This window comes from Nycticebus coucang, chromosome 3, assembly GCF_027406575.1.
Source record: "Nycticebus coucang isolate mNycCou1 chromosome 3, mNycCou1.pri, whole genome shotgun sequence".
Taxonomy (NCBI): domain Eukaryota; kingdom Metazoa; phylum Chordata; class Mammalia; order Primates; family Lorisidae; genus Nycticebus; species Nycticebus coucang.
In genome coordinates, this window is record NC_069782.1 from 109,053,550 (window position 1) to 109,072,019 (window position 18,470).

General features: G+C 38.9%; 1 protein-coding gene across 3 annotated transcripts in view; it reads right to left on the reverse strand.

The window, feature by feature from the left end:
• BICC1 (BicC family RNA binding protein 1) overlaps positions 1-18,470 on the reverse strand; it is a 320,218-nt gene that overhangs the window by 12,119 nt on the left and 289,629 nt on the right. For all 3 annotated transcript variants that reach the window (XM_053585644.1, XM_053585646.1, XM_053585645.1), the window contains 9 exons: positions 17,155-17,316; positions 16,406-16,596; positions 16,126-16,258; positions 15,142-15,298; positions 12,934-13,099; positions 10,173-10,212; positions 9,421-9,575; positions 4,687-4,840; positions 1,369-1,529 (listed from right to left, as the gene is read on the reverse strand). In XM_053585644.1, coding sequence (XP_053441619.1) covers positions 1,369-1,529; positions 4,687-4,840; positions 9,421-9,575; positions 10,173-10,212; positions 12,934-13,099; positions 15,142-15,298; positions 16,126-16,258; positions 16,406-16,596; positions 17,155-17,316 — 1,319 coding nt within the window. The remainder of the gene's footprint in view (positions 1-1,368; positions 1,530-4,686; positions 4,841-9,420; positions 9,576-10,172; positions 10,213-12,933; positions 13,100-15,141; positions 15,299-16,125; positions 16,259-16,405; positions 16,597-17,154; positions 17,317-18,470) is intronic.

The window sequence follows — 18,470 nt, forward strand, 5'->3', positions numbered from 1 at the left end:
TATATACAAAATCAGACAGAGGGTCTGTAGATCACAGTTTGCTGACCCCTGCCTCTAGTTTATAAAATATTAGATAAAGCCACTCTAGCTTTATTCTTTCATGTTTTCTTCTTTCTTGGAGTAATTGGATAAGAAGAACTGACAATAAGTTTATTTCTATGCTTCTTTAAATAGGAAATAAATAAAAATGAAAGCAAACCCAGAATTTCAGTGAATAACATTTAACCTCTTACTCTGAGACCTTCTCTATCTGGATAAGTTAAAACACTTATACCTTTCAGCTTCCTTATCAGTTATTTTCATCTACCTAGCAAGACTAAATAAATGGATATAATTCTTTAATGCATTTATTATGAAGCATTATTCAGCTTAGAAAATCTTTGGTTAAATGAACACTAACTTGTATTTAGGGGAAATCAATAAACCTAAAACACATGACAGTATCTTTTTCAGTGAAAAAAAAAAAGTTCAACATATAAACTTAATAATTTATTGACCCATGGGCAATATATTAAATTATGATAAAAAGTGCCTAATAAAAACCTTAGACTCCTTATTGAAAGATGTATACCTAGGAATTACTGATTAAATCAATGTTCTCTGACATGAAATTAAGCCAACTAGCATCAAACTTGGCCCAGGTTTTGATGTGAGAAAGAGATACATTTATAGAACTATTTGAACTTTCTGATGCATTGGGTTTGCTGCATCCTGGTAACACGACATCATTATCCAAAAGAGTCATGCCCAGGAGCGCTTTTCTATATGCCAATGTATAGTAGGCTATGGCTAATCAGTTTGACCAAAATCTATGGCAGTAATGGTTAAAAATACATCTCAGTCCTGTCTCAGTTTGGGTAAAACCCAAATAGTAATTCAGGGAATTAAATTAACACGTTAAAAAATACAGTCTGCAAGAATAGACTTTAGTCACATGACTAGGATCGGGTCAAAAACATCCACAGGTACTTATTTCAGATGCTGTTATCTACTTTTAAAGGCCACAAATAAAGATAAAACATTCAAAAATGAAATCACATTAAATACAGACTTGTTGATGACCTGAGGGGAGTTGTGAATCCAGAAGTTCCTGCAAAGTTCCTGGGTCTTTTAGCTAAAACTGTTGAAGGACGGCTATAGTGTATTTTTGCAAGCACGATTTTCTCTATTTCTGCTATGCTATGTTTACTGGCCACACCAAATAAATAAGAAATGAGATGACATTTTTCTCAGCAGCAAAAACAAGGTACGAGACTTGAATAAATGCTCAGTGAAAACATAGACACAGGTCAATGAGTGATCTCATTCTAGAAGTCATCATATACACAACCAAAACAAAGAAACCCAGGAAAATAAATATGGACTGACCTCTTGTTGCTGGAAGACATCTGTGTATTTGCCCAGGCCCAGTTTGCTGAAGAGCTCAGGCAGGTCAGAGCCTTTGAAAGAGCTGTTCAGGTTACAGCCATTGCTTCCTGTCAGCGAGGAAATACAGTCCATGTAATTGCTACTGCTGAGATAGTGTTCCACTGAAAGGCAAAGGAGAGACAGGCTTGAAGGGTAAATCCCCAGAGAGAACACAGTTTAATTAAAAGTTTTAATCACCCAAATATTTCAGATTTCATTGTTCAGCTGAACAGAGCAATAGCTGCAGAAATACAGCTGTCTTTTACTGAAATATTGGCTTTTCATTAAGGAAAGGCCGGTTATTGCTTTCAGGGAGGCTCTTGCCATTTAAAAGGTTACACTTGGGAGGCAGAAATCCAGCAACAGTGCTGCTGTAGTTAATAATCATTCATCACCTTCTCTCTAAGTATTCAGAGGCATTAGCTGTTTACAATTGATTTGATGTGAATTAAATGAGGAACTGAAAGAAGGATCCCTGGGACAAAATAAAGGTGCGGAAAGTTATTACAAGCCCAGGCTCCCTTTTGGATGGCAGGCTGACTCTCTGAAGGCACACTTGTGCTTTTGGTTGGCCAAAGGAATTGTATGATATTGGAGCACATAAATCCTGTTACCTAGGACAGTATAATTGGGCCGCAAATTCACACTTTGAGCACTTCGGAAATGAATAAATACAAAGTGGTAAGAATGGTGTTGGAGTTCCTGGGTTTAATTTATGACAAAGTAACTTGTTTCTTGGAAAAAATTCTGACACAGCAATACAGAGCTTTTCCTTGGCTCTGTGAATGATTTGGTAGGCAAAGATTCCAACACACCATGTGTGGTTCTCAGACCCTATAGACTATGGAACCATGCCAAGTACATCACCACACACACACACACACACACACACACACACACACCCACCCCCTTTGGAGCTACTAGCTAAGCTGTGTTGCCATCTACCTTCCCCAACCAATTTGCTCTTGCTTGTCTAGGAAATCTGTCCTCTTACACCAAGGATGTAGCTTTAAGAAGGTTTCCAGAAAAGTGAAGGAGGAGGTGGACCCTCATCTCAACCAATCAGATCCATCTAGTCTACTCTGGGATCCACACATTTGCCAAATATAAGAATCTTGTTCTGTACTGTTTTGGATGCCACTAATCACTTTCTCCAGTTGCTTTCACCTCCCAATTGGGATGTCCTCTGTATATCTCAAGTGGAGGGAATTTCCTGATAGGGTTTCTTTTTCTCTTAAAAACAGAAGTTTTATCTCCTTTTGGGAGAATGTGTAGAAAAGACCCAGGACCATGGCCTGAAATACTGAGTCCTGGTACACTCCATCATTTAAGGGTGAAGTAGAGACCCCAAAGTAATCAAAAAAGATTGAGGAGGTGTAACTGGTGGGGCTGTTGGTTAAAGGTGGCACAAAGTGGATCATGCCAAGTATAGACTTCGCAACCTGGAAATCATTGGTAGGCTGTGTGATTTTTATTGTACAAATTATTTTATTGTAAATTTATTTTTTTGTAGAGTAAAAATTTTGTAGAATTACACTGGAGTAACTGGTATAAATTGAGATGCCTAGGGAAAACTGAAATATTGATGAGTGTGAGAAGGGTATTAGGAGAAAATTATCTGACTGGCTTTTTAATACAGTAGCCATTGGCCATACGTGTCTACTGCACAGCTGAAGTGAGTGGGAATCAAAATGTTCTATCAGTGTAAGATATACTGCAGATTCTAAAGACTCTGTACAAAATAGGAAAGAATGTAAAATATCCCAAATAATTTTTATATTGATTACATATTTATAAGAAATATTTTATAGATGTTGGGTTAAATAAAATATAGCAGTGAAATTTTGAAAAGAAAGTGTTCAAAAGTAAAATATTCTTAATGACAAAGTTCATAATGGCCCACAACTTTATTTCTGTCTTAACTATGTATACTTTCAATATCCTCTTTTAAACTCCCTATACTCTTAAAACATCTGAAAAGATCCAGACTGTGCTTCATTAACCACTTCTATTTATTAATGAATTCTCCATCTTAATGCTAAACTTCAAGTCAGCTAAATAGTACAGTCAATGTTAGTTACACAACATTAAATAAAGAGAAAGGAAATAAAGACAGGAAAAGAGAAGCACAAGGTGACTTTACCGGTATCTGGGCTATAGACTGGACATCATTCACGCCCCTGCACTTGTGCCTGGCACCGGCTGCCTCTCAGCGTGATCCTACTGTCAGTGGTGGAGGAACAGCCAGTAACCAACAGAAGTCTCCAGGCCACCGCTGATAGTCTACTTGGGAATGAAAGAGTTGACTGTGCATATTTAGACTCGGGCAACACGATTATTGCTCTTTTCAAATCTCAGGCTCCTGACAACACAGCCAACTTGACTGATGGTAACAACTGGCAGTTAGTGAGTGTCCTCTATGCTTATCTAGATTGCCTTTCTTCAAGTATGATTCAAATACTCCAACTTACATGTTTGGGATTCCAAATCTGTCAAAACCCCAGAAAGAAGGCATTTGAGGTATATCTTGTGATGAGGAGGTCGATTCATGTCTGTTTACCTACTTGTGTGGGTGCTGTCATAGGCACTGGAGCCTCAGCCACATTTGAGCAAAGGCAGGAACCCCTACGCTATAAATTAGACTTGTTTTCTGTTTATGGTCAGTCAGCTGCATTGTGTCAATTTGAAAAATCCTTCCCACTCTTCACAGTTAGCAGCTACCTACAGCACGGTCTTCAGTGGTCCATGATGCTAATTTGATCTCATTTTTCTCAGCCACTTTCTTACGCCCTCATCTTTTCCTTGCTGCCTAGATGTCTGGGCTTACATCACTCACTCACGCATTCACTGCACATTAGCTCCTGCTTACCAGGTATCAGACACTCCACTTAGGCCGTGGGGAAGCAATAACAAATAAGGTGCAGCCTAACAGAATGCCTGGCACAGGCACTGTTCATACACGTTTACTGAATGAACAAATAGTCCCTGGGCTTTGGGGCTCAAATTCCACAGGGAGAGTCAGGTATGTAGATAAACAATTATCCTTCAGTATAACGAGTGCTAGAGTGAAAACATGCATGAAATGCAGTGTGAGGAGAGAACTAAGCGGCCTGCTTCACCAGAAGAAATAGGGAAGGCTTCCTGGAGGAGGCAGCACGTGAATTACACCAGCACTTGATGTGCAGAGGTGCTGGAGTGATACTTCAAACATCACCGCAAATCAAACACATTCTAAGCTGAGTATACTTCAAAAAACTATTAGTAAAAGACAAAACTCACTTGATTTGTTTTGCTTACGCTTGGGGCTGCCGATAGAAGCTGCAAATTCACTATGACTTGCAGGTCCTATTCCATTTCGGTCTCTCCAGTTACCAGATTCACTTCCACTTCCCAAGTGCTCACGACTGTTGGAGCGTGACAGGGACATTGAGCCCTGGAAACAGTCAAAGCCAGATAAGGAAATGTTTAATAAGGTGGGCTTCTTAGGGTGGGAGAAGAAAAAAATTCACCCGATACCACTACCATTTACTTCCATTGTGAACCACTGCAGTTACCCATTAACGCTGACCCTCAGGAAGAGACTGTATTACCTGTCCGTAGACTTCAACCTCCAGCACCAAGGATGCTGGGTAATACAGACGATGAAGTTGTTTTCCTACATTATGGGGAGCTTACTATGAGGGAAAGTTTTTAGGAGTCCCTCCCATAAAATTTGAAGAGGAAATGCTGGTGTTCCTCTTTATTTGGGGGACTACAAAGCAAATCTTCTATATGCTATAACAAAGATTCTGTGCCTTACATCATACAAGAATAAATGGGGATGAGTTTGACAACCTAGATCCAATGCTTTCAGAAGAATCAAGATCTCAGGCTAATAGAGCCTGAAGTTAAAGAGAGATCTGGCATTTTCCCAGTGTTGTCCACCCCCCGCAAAAGTATATAAGGTCTCCAACAAATTAGATACCTGAAATAACTTACCTTTTAAAAATTCTCCAAAATAAAAATGATTTAAAACATTTTAAAATTTGCACCAAATGGCATTCATTCATTCCTTATTCTCTTATTTAAGCAACATGGTACAGGCACCCTACTTTGTGCTACCTAGAGTATTAAAGTCAAGATTCTTTGACTTGCAAACTTCTATGTTCACTGAGTGATTCCAAAAGCATCCTTACTATTTGCATCAATAAACTCACTCAATTTAATCTTATCACAGCTCATAATTGAGCTGACCATGCCCTCCTTTAAACACTTCTTTAGGGCATCATAGCACCCTAGTCTCCAGGTTTCCCACTGACCTCACTGTATGCTTTGCAAGATATTCCTCCAATCTTCCGCTCTCAATGTCAGATTACCCTGGGCTTGGTCCTAGGCCTCCTTCTCTTCTCTCTACAGTTTTTTAGGTAACATCAACCTCGTTCCAATGACAGCTGTGCCCCACCTCCAGATCTGACTTCTTTGACACCTCCATTTTACTTAAAGGCATCTTAAACTTAGTATGCTTGAGGTTGAGTTTTTGATCATCTGTCTCCACCAACTACCCTCAAACCCACTCCCCTTTTCCAAATAACAATATTGTATTTCAGGAAGACTCCCCCACTTACCCGGCTGCTCCACCCAAAAGTCTAAGGCTCATCCTTGATCCCTCCTGCTGTCAACGCACCTAACATATCAGCAAATTCTATCAGTGGCATCTCGAAACATCCCCCAATCTGCCCACTTCTCTCCATCTCCATAACTGTCACCATTTGCCTTCTTAATGTCCAGCTTGGTGCTACTCTTGCCACCTCTCCCCCTAAAATCCATTTTCCATAAAGTGACAAGATTGAGTTTTCAAAATGCAAATTAGAATAAATCTGCCTCTGTGTAAAGTCTTATACTGAGTTCCTATTGTACCTTACCACAGGCTCATGCACTCCAAAACCGAGCCTTTGGCTCTCATCACCAGCACTCACTCCTCCAACCCCCTATTGTTCCATGATCTCACCAGGTAGCTCTGTCCTTAGGATGACCAGGCCAGCTGTTTCCCTGGCCTAACCCTCTTTCCCTGGAGCTTCACACAGGTAGCCTGTTCTTGATCAATAAATGTAGGTGTTAGCTTGGATGTCACCTGCTTGTAAGGTCTGCTTTACGACTACCCAATCTCACGCAGCCTCGGTTTCACATTTATCAGGGACTTTCATTCCCTAATGCCTGTTTGTTCACTGTTTGGAGAAAGAGTAAGGAAAAGGAGAGCGTTTCTAGCTACCCTCCCAATTAAAAACATTAGTGCTATAAGCAGAGCTATGGTTCTTTTGACCAAAATTGTTCTTTCCACTTTTCTCCAGGTCCTTCCCCATGCCCTTATCCACAGAAGTACTCCTCACTGACTGTTTTTAATCCTTCTGAGCTATGGGAAAATGCAGCAAAAGATATTCGTGTCAGGTAGTAACTGCTGCATCAAATCAGAGAACAAATGCCTTGTGAGGGGCCCTTTCCCTCCATTTCAAAGGATGTGGGATACATGAAGAAAAGTTCAAATCCTACATACCAGGGAGAATCTAGAACATCGTTCCTACAGAAAGCTTGATTATCTTTCTCCATCAGTAGCATTTAAAGGGGCAACTTACCAGGTGAATGCCCATGCTCCAATACAGCTGGCCACACTCACCCTCCCTCCCCACCTCTCAATGAAAACAGGCTGCTAGACACCAGTAAGGAGAGTGGACCAGGCTAGCCCAAGATAGCCACTCTGAGGAAAGCCACAAGCTGGGGTTCGGCCACTGAGTGAGTGACCCTGCACATTTCTGCCCACGGAAAGTGGTCTCTCTGTTCCTGCAAAGTGTTAGAGCAGAAGAGCCTTTTGGGTTCCCATGCCCATTTTTGCCCTTATGCCCATTCAGCAGCATTTCCCTTTAGAGCAGAGTTCCTGAAAGATGCCTGCATCAGAATCGTGCCAGAGTCCTGATGAAAGAGCAGATAGCTGGTACTCCCTACCCGATGAATGAGGCCCTGGAGGAAGAATCTGCATTTGTATCAAAGTGTCCAAGTGACTCCTGCACCAGTAAAAGAACAGGCGATTCTTGGTCAGTTATGCATCATCTTTTGCTATGGACTCTCTTGGGTTACATCATTAGGAAGAGTAAATCCTTCTTCTGACACTGACTGTGACCTTGAGTAAGACATGTAACCTTCTGGGGCCCTCTTTCCTCCCTGGGAGTTTGTGGGGACAGAATAAACTTTTGGATGAAAATGCCCCTTATAAACCTCTAAGAACTCAATCAATATAACTTGAGATAACTGCTACTAATTTATTAAGTTTTTATATAATATCCTAAGGTATTTCTTTGGATGCAAAAAAGAGCTCCAAGGAACCTTTGTATTCATAATCTCATCTTTCAGCAAGTACTGGTTTTCTTCAGGGCAAAGTTCTCCAGTGGAAATAAAACTGCAGCTCAATATTACTAAGAATTTTTGCCACGCACTCTGCTAAACACTGGATGTCCTCTCCGATGCTCTTCTCAGCACAACCCAAATGCAGAAACAGGCTCAGAGGGGTGAAGCCACTCACTAAAGTGACACATCTGGTCAGTGCTGGTCACTGGTGGGTATCAAACCCTATGGCCTTTGCACATCACCACTACCTTACTGAAAGGATCATTATTTTCAATCTGTCAAACTGTTGGTCTTCGAGAGCAGAACAGAGAAAACATTTTGAAAGTTAAATACATATTTCATGTCTGAAACTACAGAACACGACCAGCAACTTAACACTTCACTCTGCCAAATGCAAGGGTGAGTGGAACAGACAACCACAGGGTGCGTCGGTTCAAAGTCTGCAAATTAGCACAGCAGTTTTATAGTCTCTGCTGGCAAAAGGAGATGTTTATTATCTTTCAGCGCTATAATGGTAGAAATAGGTGTGTACCTTTTAGAGCCTCAAAATTCTCATAATGGTTCCTGCACCCTCGCTGCTGAAGGTAATTTCTATCTTTAAATATACCCTGCCAGGTTGCTACTGTAACTCCAACAGTGAAATTCATTGGAGGGTGTTCTTTTTGGTATTTCTATTTAGGAGTTGCTTTTTTGCTTACTCAAAGAGACAAAGAAAAAAAGCAGCATGTTTGCTTTTGCCTTTCATCAACAGCCTAATTTATTCCAAAGAAAATGGGTGGAGAAAAGAAGGTCAATCTACAAATGCTAGTTATCAGACTAACAAGTATGAAATCCTTAACTGGTGTTTGTTTTCCAGCCTGCGGTGCTCTGGGTGAACACTGTGATTCTTGGATTCATGGCCGGGGTCCACTTTGAGCCTGCACAGTTGCCCTGCCTTGTGGTGTGCACGCATTCTCTCTAGCCCCACCCCCACTCCCAAAGGCTTACAGCCAAAATCTGAAACTCTCAAATGGAAAAGGCCTGCTTGGCGAGTCATGTGTAGCCTGGCTGAGTAGTTTGGAACTCTGGATCCCTCCTCTAAGTGGTAAGGATGCCAACTCCCCAGTCTCACCCTGAGCAGCGCAGCAGCCAACATCTGGGATACATAAAAATTCTGGAGCTCTTCTTTGAGATACTTCCTGCTGTGTTCCTGGCACATCTGAACACAATGAATTTTTTTAACTCATATCTAAAAACCTGTTTTTGTTGAATATTTGCCTTTTCCCCCTATGGTGGCCTTGATAGTAATTAATACCCCTGGATAAAAGGGCTCTTTATATATTTTTCTGGACCATTACATTGCCTTTTTCTTAATCTTAGACTCCTTACTCTATCATTTATGACACACACTACCCCCAACGAAAACACACATCCAGATTTACATCTCCTTAACAACTTTGAGAGACAATAAATAAAAGACCATAATATACGCAATTGCGTTGATTTAATAAAAACAAGTTTTAGAGAAACAGAACTAAAAATAAGTCACCACTAACCGCTTTCCCTTGTGTACATAAAAAATTGGGGGGAGGAGTCATAATTATTTTCTTCTGTTGAGAGAACAGAAAGGAAGAATGGGTTCTGCGTGACTCTACGAACCTCGTAAGTGGTCGTCATTGTGGGTTTGTAAGACACGTGATTGGCCCTTCTCAGCTCCTTGATAGTTTCGGCTGGCATGGATTTAGAAAACCCCAGGCCACTCCAGGTATTTGTGGGCGTTCTGACCTCTGTCACCACTGGTTTCTTTAACATAGCTTTGGAAAACAATACAAAACAAATGCTTGGTGTGTTTAAAACATTACTTAGTAAAACACTATAAAAAGGCATTTTTTTTGGTATTTATGAAGAAATTATCACTGAATATCATTCCTTAAACAAAATGCCTAAGATCTCTTAATAAAACATTTTACTTCAAGTAATGGTAAATGAAAAAATGCTATATGATTTAATTTATCTAATTCTAATTTATTCAACAAAATACGTCCAATCTTAACAGAATCTGTGCAACCTGAACCCAAGCATTTTCATTTTTTTGTGAGTGCCAATTTCTCAATTTGCCATGAGTAGGCAAAAACTGTTTGAGAACACTGAAAAAAATATAATTAAAAAATAAATTATTATTATTGCTTAATATTTCGATGCAGTAATCATCTGATTTCTTTTCTGAATGTATTTATTGCCGTTTGTTCTTTACAAGGTTTTTGTTTCTAGTCCTTATCTTAAACATTGTTACTGTTACTAAATTTTAAGCCTTTTTAATTCTGTGAGGGCAAAAGTGGAAACCTAATAAACATATGCATATGTAATAAAAATAAATTAATTAAATTAAAAATCATTAGCATATCATATACCTTTGGTTGCTAATAGCTTCTTTTGTTCATAGTCAAATGCCTAAAAAAGAAACAGAGAGAAAATATCTTTATTGTCAGTTTTTCCAAATGTCATGACAATAGAGGACAAAAGTTTTGACTGTATCCCATGTACCTGCCTGAGACATATGCTAAGGTTTGCATTGTAATGTGACAGAAATCTATGCAAGTGTGACAAATGTAAATATGCTTTTAAAACTAATAAATTCAAATAAATTACTACTTCTGACTTTAAATCATGGCAGTGGTAAGAGTTAGATTTCCTTCAAAAAGAAAAAAAAAATCTTATTTACCAAAAATCTAGCACACCAGGGCCAGTATCTGCTAAAGGTATAGTAAATAACCCAACAGTAGTTACTAAGTTTCAAAATAATACTTTTCCAAACACTGTCAGTTATCTGTGGGCCTCCTTATGTCTCAAACCCCCCCTCTCATTTAGGCAAGCGTGGCCTGAAGTGCTATGATGGCAAGGCAACTTAAGAAATTATTCAGTCTAAATGGCACAGTCTTTGCTTTTGAAGTGAGATAAATGGCAAATGTCTAGCTTTAATCTATGACATTAAGCAATAAAATTAAATCTAGTCACCTTTTATTGCACAGGAATAGGATGGCACCATTTATGCATTCCCCGTACACTGAGTGAGGCTGTGATGCAGTCAGGTCTACGCAGGGACCAAGATGGGTCTTTTTGTAGAAAGGAGTGCAGCTACACCTCAAAGGCCACCTGAGCGTTATCAATCCCCAACTCAGGAACTACTTCAGACTTGATTTGAGCATGTCCCAAAGGCCCTCTAGGAGGGTCAAGAACTAGTTGGGAAGAGCTCTTTCACCCTTCTCCCAGGAAGACTATACCATATAATTTATGGTTTGAAACAGGACACTTCTGACGGTGAAATATGCTGTGAGTAACAGGCAGGCCAGGACAATAAAAGTAAACAGGTGCTGTCCCAGAAAAACCAGGATGTGTGATAACTAAAAACATGGCAATGAACCAGGAGAGCCAGATTTTTAGACAATCATTTGATGGTATTATTGAAACCCTAGGACTAAAGGGGCATTGAGAATTAAACTCAACTTTAATTATTAATGTCTAAGGGCAAGGGGTGGGGAGAACCTAAATTCACTTGTTCAATAAATATTTACTGAGCGCCTACTGACAAAAGAGGCTGTACCAAGCCTGTGGAAGAATACAAATGAATCAAAAATAACCTATGGCCTCAATGACTTACAGCCTTAGCAGGGCTGAGAAAGAGAAGTAACTAAAAAATAAATGAGGAAGTGAGGTAAGTGTGAGAAGAGAGCTGGGGATGTATCACTCCAAGACTGATCAGGAGACAAAGATCATTTTCAGCCAAGGAAAGCAGAGAGGTCTTCAGTCTTCTCCCTGCCAACGCTCACTGACTACTGTCATTGATTTCAAGAGTCAGCCATTCACTAACAGGATAACACGTAAGTTGCAACTCTAGCCTCAAGAACATTTCTTCCATCCCCAAAGAAAGAAACATGAAATTGGATTCAATGAAGATATATCCGTGATGGAAAAGATGACAAGAACCACAAGGCACACGGAAACCATAAAGAGATTATAAAGGGGACTTGATATTTCCTAAATGAGAGAATTTTTGTTTATATTAACTGAAAATTAATTCAGAGAAAATGTAATCAATGTCTTTTATTTAAACACTGACATGTTATAAAGGCCGTCATTTTTGTAAAAACGTTCATATGAAAATGTTCAAATGCAAAGGACTCAAAACAGACAAGGAGGCTTGAACTTAAGTTTGCACTAAATTGCAGTAGCATAATTTAGTTCCATGAATTAGTTTCTTTGACATACCTATGACAGAATTTTGTTTTTAGGATTTTGGTTACAGTTCAGACGGGGCCAGGTTTGAACCCGCCACCCTCGGTATATGGGGCTGGCGCCTTACTGACTGAGCCACAGGCGCCACCCCTGTTTTTAGGATTTTGTGAAAATTTTTTCCTTTCTTGTGGAGCTAGAGGGATGAGAATGATAAATCCCTTACTATGAAATAGGCAGGTCTACCCAGTAATTCTGTTTCTAAAATTTGATTTTCATAGGAATATCTAAAAGCAGAAAGCACAAAATCCTTATCTTTCATATTTTTGGTCATATAAACATCAGATTTCTGAATTTCATGGACAATAGTCTATTTTGAGTAATTAGCCTAATACATAGAAAATGAATACAGAGCAAGTCCCTGTTGAGGAAATTGTTTAAAATAATCATAAAAATCTGTGAACCAACCAAATCATCACTAATATTTACATATATATTAAAACAAAGAAAACTTCCCATTATTTTTACAACTATCTTTAAATGGCACCAAATTTATCATCTCCCATTTCACAGACAGAAGAATATTGTTATCTATTTATTCAAGACTATGTCATGAGGCGATAATACTTAGCAATACAGCCCCTCACATTCATCTAAAATTTTTTCAAGTAACAGATGAATAATGTTATTTGCCTAAGACACAGTGACACAGCTCATTTCACACTATTTTTAATATCATACTGTAAAGAATTCTTCTCACTTCAGCTAAACCCTTTATTTTTAACGTTCAGAGCAAACTAACTTCTGTACAGCTATTTAAATTTCATTTTGAAGGGCTTATAGAAGGAAAACCTAATTTCTGCACTCCTGTTGAACACTCGCCGTGTTCTCCATACCCTAACACCCTAGGTTTGAATGACTATCCTGTGTTATTACCATTACCTGCATGTTGACATATGATGACCGCTGAGCAAGGTGGGCCCTTTCGGAGTTTTGCTGGGCAGCCGCCGCCCTCTCTGCAGCTCGCTCACTCCCTGGCGCCTTCTTGTCAGCCAAAGGGCTTTCTGTGGCACTCAGTTCAGGGTCTGAGAGCAACCTGTCAGTGCTGCTGTGAAACAGAGTTTGGGATTTAACACTCCAGTATACATACAAATGTACTGAATGTTTCCTATGTGCCACATTTACAAGGCATGTTGACCATCATCAGCTATTTACAGGTATTATCTCATTTAATCCTCACAGCAATGGTATGAGGTAGGTACTACTGTCATCCTCATTTTTCAAAGAAAGAAGTACCTTATCCAAGGTCACACTTCCAATGCAAGTGGTAGAGCTGGAATTTGAACCCAGGCATCCTGACTCTAAGACTAGAGCTTGAAACTATTTCATAATATACATTTATACACATTATACATGTAGCATATACAGTATATTGCATATGATACAGGTGGAATAGCTGTACAGATAAGATATCTAATTTTTATACGTCAAGGAAATATCAATGACTCATGCATGCAAAGTAAACAGAGACCCAGTCAATGTGAAGGCCTGCCATGATGCAATTCACGTGTGTGAAATATGTACATGATAATGGTAACAAACAAAAGTAGCACATAAATAAGAAATATTCTCCCAAGTGTGCTTAGGCAAATGAACAGAGCAGGAAAGTGTTACTTATACATGTAATGGTCAGTAATTACCTGATTACAACACACAATACATACAGAATACTTGTAGCCCAAGTTCAAAGTTTGGCTCAAACAAAACAGGGGTACACAGTATCAAAGAGCTGAATTTGTTCATTAATTCATGTTTTACTTATTCAATTATTCAGTTATTGTGACAGGGGAATTTAGAAAAATTTAGAAGGGACTATGGGGATACACGAGGAAAATGAACTTTGCTTGACAAACGCTAACAGAGGCTTCACAGAGGACACAGGAACTTGGAAACTAAGGGTATCTGCAAGTTCCCTGGTGCCAAAATCCAGGAGAACAGCAACTCAGAAGAGCATAAGGAAAAGAAGCATGCAATTCAGACTTGTGGTGGTTTTTAAGTCATAGTGTGACAAGATCAGATTTGTTGTTTCTAAGAAAATTTGCTAGAGCAAAATAAAGGACAGATCAAGCTGGTCAGAGACTGGAGGCAGGGAGAGCATTCTGAAAGCTGCAGCTTAATCCAGATGGAGATGATGAAGAGATTCAGGGCACACTTAATGGTAAAAGAAATGGGTATGCTTCAAATGCATCAACAGTTAGAAGAAAGTAAAACCATTTCTCTAACCTAAAGAACATTGAGTATCAGTTGCATGTAAAGAAAAACAAAAAAGGCAGAATTGGACAAAATGGGAATAGTAATGATTAATTGAGCAAACAGTTTATAAAGTGACATGGATTTTAGTATGAAAAGGAAGAAATATGAATATATATGCTAATCTTTGCATAAAGACACTCTGTAAGGGTATGCAATGAATTACATAAGACAGTAGAGGAAATCAGGGGGATGGTATAGGTGAGACAGAGAAAGATCAAACTTTTCATTACAGAAACTGCCCAAAATAAACAAAAAAAAAAAAAAGAAAAGAAAAACAGAGTAAGAATGCCACACTCATAACGGTGCTATGGTGGTAAGGAGAGTTATATTTGATACAATTTATGCATTTATACTTACTATGATTTGGAATAAATAAAATCATGACATTCTTAAGAATTTGTTAAGTTCATGGTTCATTACCCTGGAAAAAGAGGTGCCATAGTTTCAGAAAGAAATTCAAAGCCAAATGAAGGAGAATTCGCAGTTGGAAAATTTTTTATATCAGCAAAAATCACAGAAAAAAAATTGACCTGCTGATTACTGAGGAGCAGAGACAATGCTAAAATTTCAGAACAATATAAATGGTAAAAGAAGACACAGATATAAACCCAATCAACCGAATCGAGAAGGAAATATGGAGAAGACAGAAAAGGGTGAAAATCATCTGATATTATTCCTTATTAAATGTTTTAAAAAGAAAAGATAAAAGGAAAAAGTTCATAGATGAGATCAAACTTGACTTGAACTGAAGAGTACTGACTGTTGACTTTAAAACAAATTTAGCCTGTTGCATACTTTCTTTCAAGGGATCAAGTCTTTTAAGATTCAAATACATACTGTAGGTGCGAGTTTTTTGTGCCTTGCAATAGTTCTACTGTCTGCCTCTTGGCACAGGAAACCTTGGAGGGACCCAGCATCTGTTTCAAGTCACCAGCATTCCCAGAATGGGAAGGACTTCGAGGCATGCCTACTTCAACAAAAGCATCATTACAACCTGCAGGGGAGAAGGGGGGAAAAGTGAGACATCCAAACAACTTCATCTTACAGCTGGTAATTACCTGCAACAGAAACAAAAATCAAACCCAATTCTATGGTGACATGATTAGCTTGACACAGGGTGTAACAGCTTTCATCTGTGAATGAAATCTTAACAAATTCAGGCCACTGTAAAAATTCAGTATGAAGACAAGATCCTCATGTTTTTAAAAGATTGTTGGGGGTTAAAAGGTTCTTAAAAAGATATTCTAGGGCGGCACCTGTGGCTCAGTGGGTAGGGCGCCGGCCCCATATACTGAGTGTAGCAGGTTCAAACCCAGCCCCGGCCAAACAACAACAACAAAAAATAGCCGGGTGCTGTGGCGGGCGCCTGTAGTCCCAGGTACTTGGGAGGCTGAGGCAAGAGAATCGCTTAAGCCCAGGAGTTGGAGGTTGCTGTGAGCTGTGTGATGCCATGGCACTCTACCGAGGGCGTTAAGTGACTCTGTCTCTACAAAAAAAAAAAAAAAAAAAAAGACATTCTACTCAGGAAAACAATATACAGTATGTAGCATTTGGTAAACTGATGCCTGCCTGCTACACAATTACTTTCACTTAGGAATTTATAAGGTAATGGGAAAGTGATCCTTTCCAGAGAAAGTGCTTTTCAGTTCATCTTTCAGCAAGCTCTTTGAAATTATATTCAAGACATTGTCTTTTTCACATAGTTCAGGAAGGCTGAGTCATAGTTGATTAGCAAAACCAACTCAAAATCACAGCATAGACTATGATGCTCTTATGAAAGTAAAAAGATTGAATTTTAGCAGGAAAAACAGAGCTCCTGACCTTCTGCAGAGCTTGCTTTGGAAGACGCCTGCTCAGACCCCGTTGTCTGGAGGGATGGATCACTATGATTTGCACTCAGCACTTTTTCTCCAAGTGATGAAGTGGATATTGCACCATATTTTATATTTGGAGACTGAAATAATAATAGAAAATAAAATACAGATATGGTCATGATTTTATAATTTAAAATTCATTTCAGGTGATGGTTTAGACATGTTATTGCCAGTGGCTTATCTCCTACAAACAGCACAGATCACCTGTTCCAGCAGAAGGGCATTACCTGTGCATGTCCATTTAAAGCAGCAGAGATTTTTTTGCCATCTGTCTGCAGACTGTTGATATCAACAGGAGTCAAGCCCGGAGGGGGAGATGGAGCCGTGTGCCCATAGGCAGGCACTCCAGGCAACAAAATATTGGTTAACGTGGCTTGTGCAGTAGATGGAATCATAAGGTGTGGTATTGCAGAAAAACCTATACAACATTTCACAGGAAAAAACTCAGAATCAACGACTGTTATTTTCAAAAACAATAAAAATTGTCAATTTTGTTGCTATAAATTCAGAATTCAGTTTTGATTCTTCTCTGCAAATAGCTTTAATGTTACTATAAAAACAAAAAACCATGTTAAAATGGAACACCACCACAGAGAATATTAAATCCAAGCCCCTCGTTGTACAGATGAGGAAACTGCCTAGGTGAAGCCTGTGCTCAGACTACCAAGCAGGTTCGTCCTACAGAAGCCTGGTTGATACTCTTTCTTCACGAGCCTTTGCCACTGCTTCCTGAACATGCTACTCTTTTTCCTATCCCGTTTATCACATTTGAAGATTATATTTCATACATGTATGAAAAATTGCTTTCTTATGCTTCAATTTAACTAATTTATATGTCAGCGAATTTCTGTTTGGCTGGAGTATCCTCTGAACCATGGTTTTTCCCTAAGGGAACTGAGTCATTAGTAAATTTTATTTAAAAACTGACAATACTTAAGAATACATGCCTCTGATTTTACTTTAATGATAAACTCACCTGTGGCACTAGAAGGATTAGCAAGTGGGGGTGCCCATAATGTGGGGCTGGGTGTGCCAGAACTGGGACTTTGCAAAGGACTGACGGAGCTATTGAGAGCATTCAAGAGTGCATTTGGGGTTGCCGACGTGTTTAAAGATAAAGTGGTGGGTCCCAAAAGACCTGTAATAAATTAATGTAAAGTTAATACACAGATAATTCAAGATTTTAGAATAGAGATGGCACCAATATTGCCACTTGGGATGCACACTGACATAATCTGATATTTTCTAAACATAAAATATGTGTGACAGATTTTCTTTCAAATATTCACATGAAATATTGCATTAGACAGCCTCCGCACAGGAATTAGCTTATCCACAAACAGATGCTATCAGGAATGGAAGACAGGTGTCCCCAAACCTGGCCAGCAGTCAGGGTCACTGAGTGGCACCAGGTTCTTTGTCCGGATGCTCAAGTGAGACTCATGTTTATTTCTCTGTGTAATTCACGTGTCATCTGTTTCCAACCAAAATCTTATCAAAACACTCACGTTTACCAGAAACTATGGGATGGTTCCCTGAGGTAGGATGGATCTACTTAGCCCATTTGCAGATAGGCTGAGCCAATGGCAATAGTTTTTAAAAGTCAAATGCATACATGACTTCTTTGGGCTACATCTTAATGATAAAAGCTTTTCTCAGAAAATAAAATACACATTTTTTTTGTTGTTCTAAGGATTCAATGCTTGCATTTGAATTTAAGAACTTAAATTTCCCTTTGCACATTTAAAATATGTTCTAAAATAAAATGTGGATTTATAGCAAGTTGTCAGCAATCCACATAAATCATTAAGTACTCTAGGATAGCCATGAAAACATTTAAAAAAATAAGTAACTCTGAGTCTTTACTCAGCTAGTGCAAGATGAACTTGCATCTTATGAAGTTACCTAACTGGCATTTTATGGCTCTCAGGCATCCTAAGGTTAGTATTATGACTCTAAGCAGGTCCTGGTGAAGGGAACAACTTTGGTAGATTAGAGGCCAAGAAAAGAAATCCTTCTTTACTGTAATGATATCTAGGCAGGGCTACTTAGAATCTCAATCATATTATACTCATATTAAAATTTTTAAAAGCAAAAACAGCTACTAAAAAAAATTTGTAATTTTTCTGACAGTATTTTTTGTTTCAAATCAACACTGAACGAGGCAGAAAAATTTAAGATTACTGTGTTAACTAAAATAAAGATGACCGAGAAACATGCAGGGAAGTAGTGTACCCAGCACGGCCAGTAAAGATCCAGTACTCACTTGGGCCTGTGAGCTGGCAGTCCGTA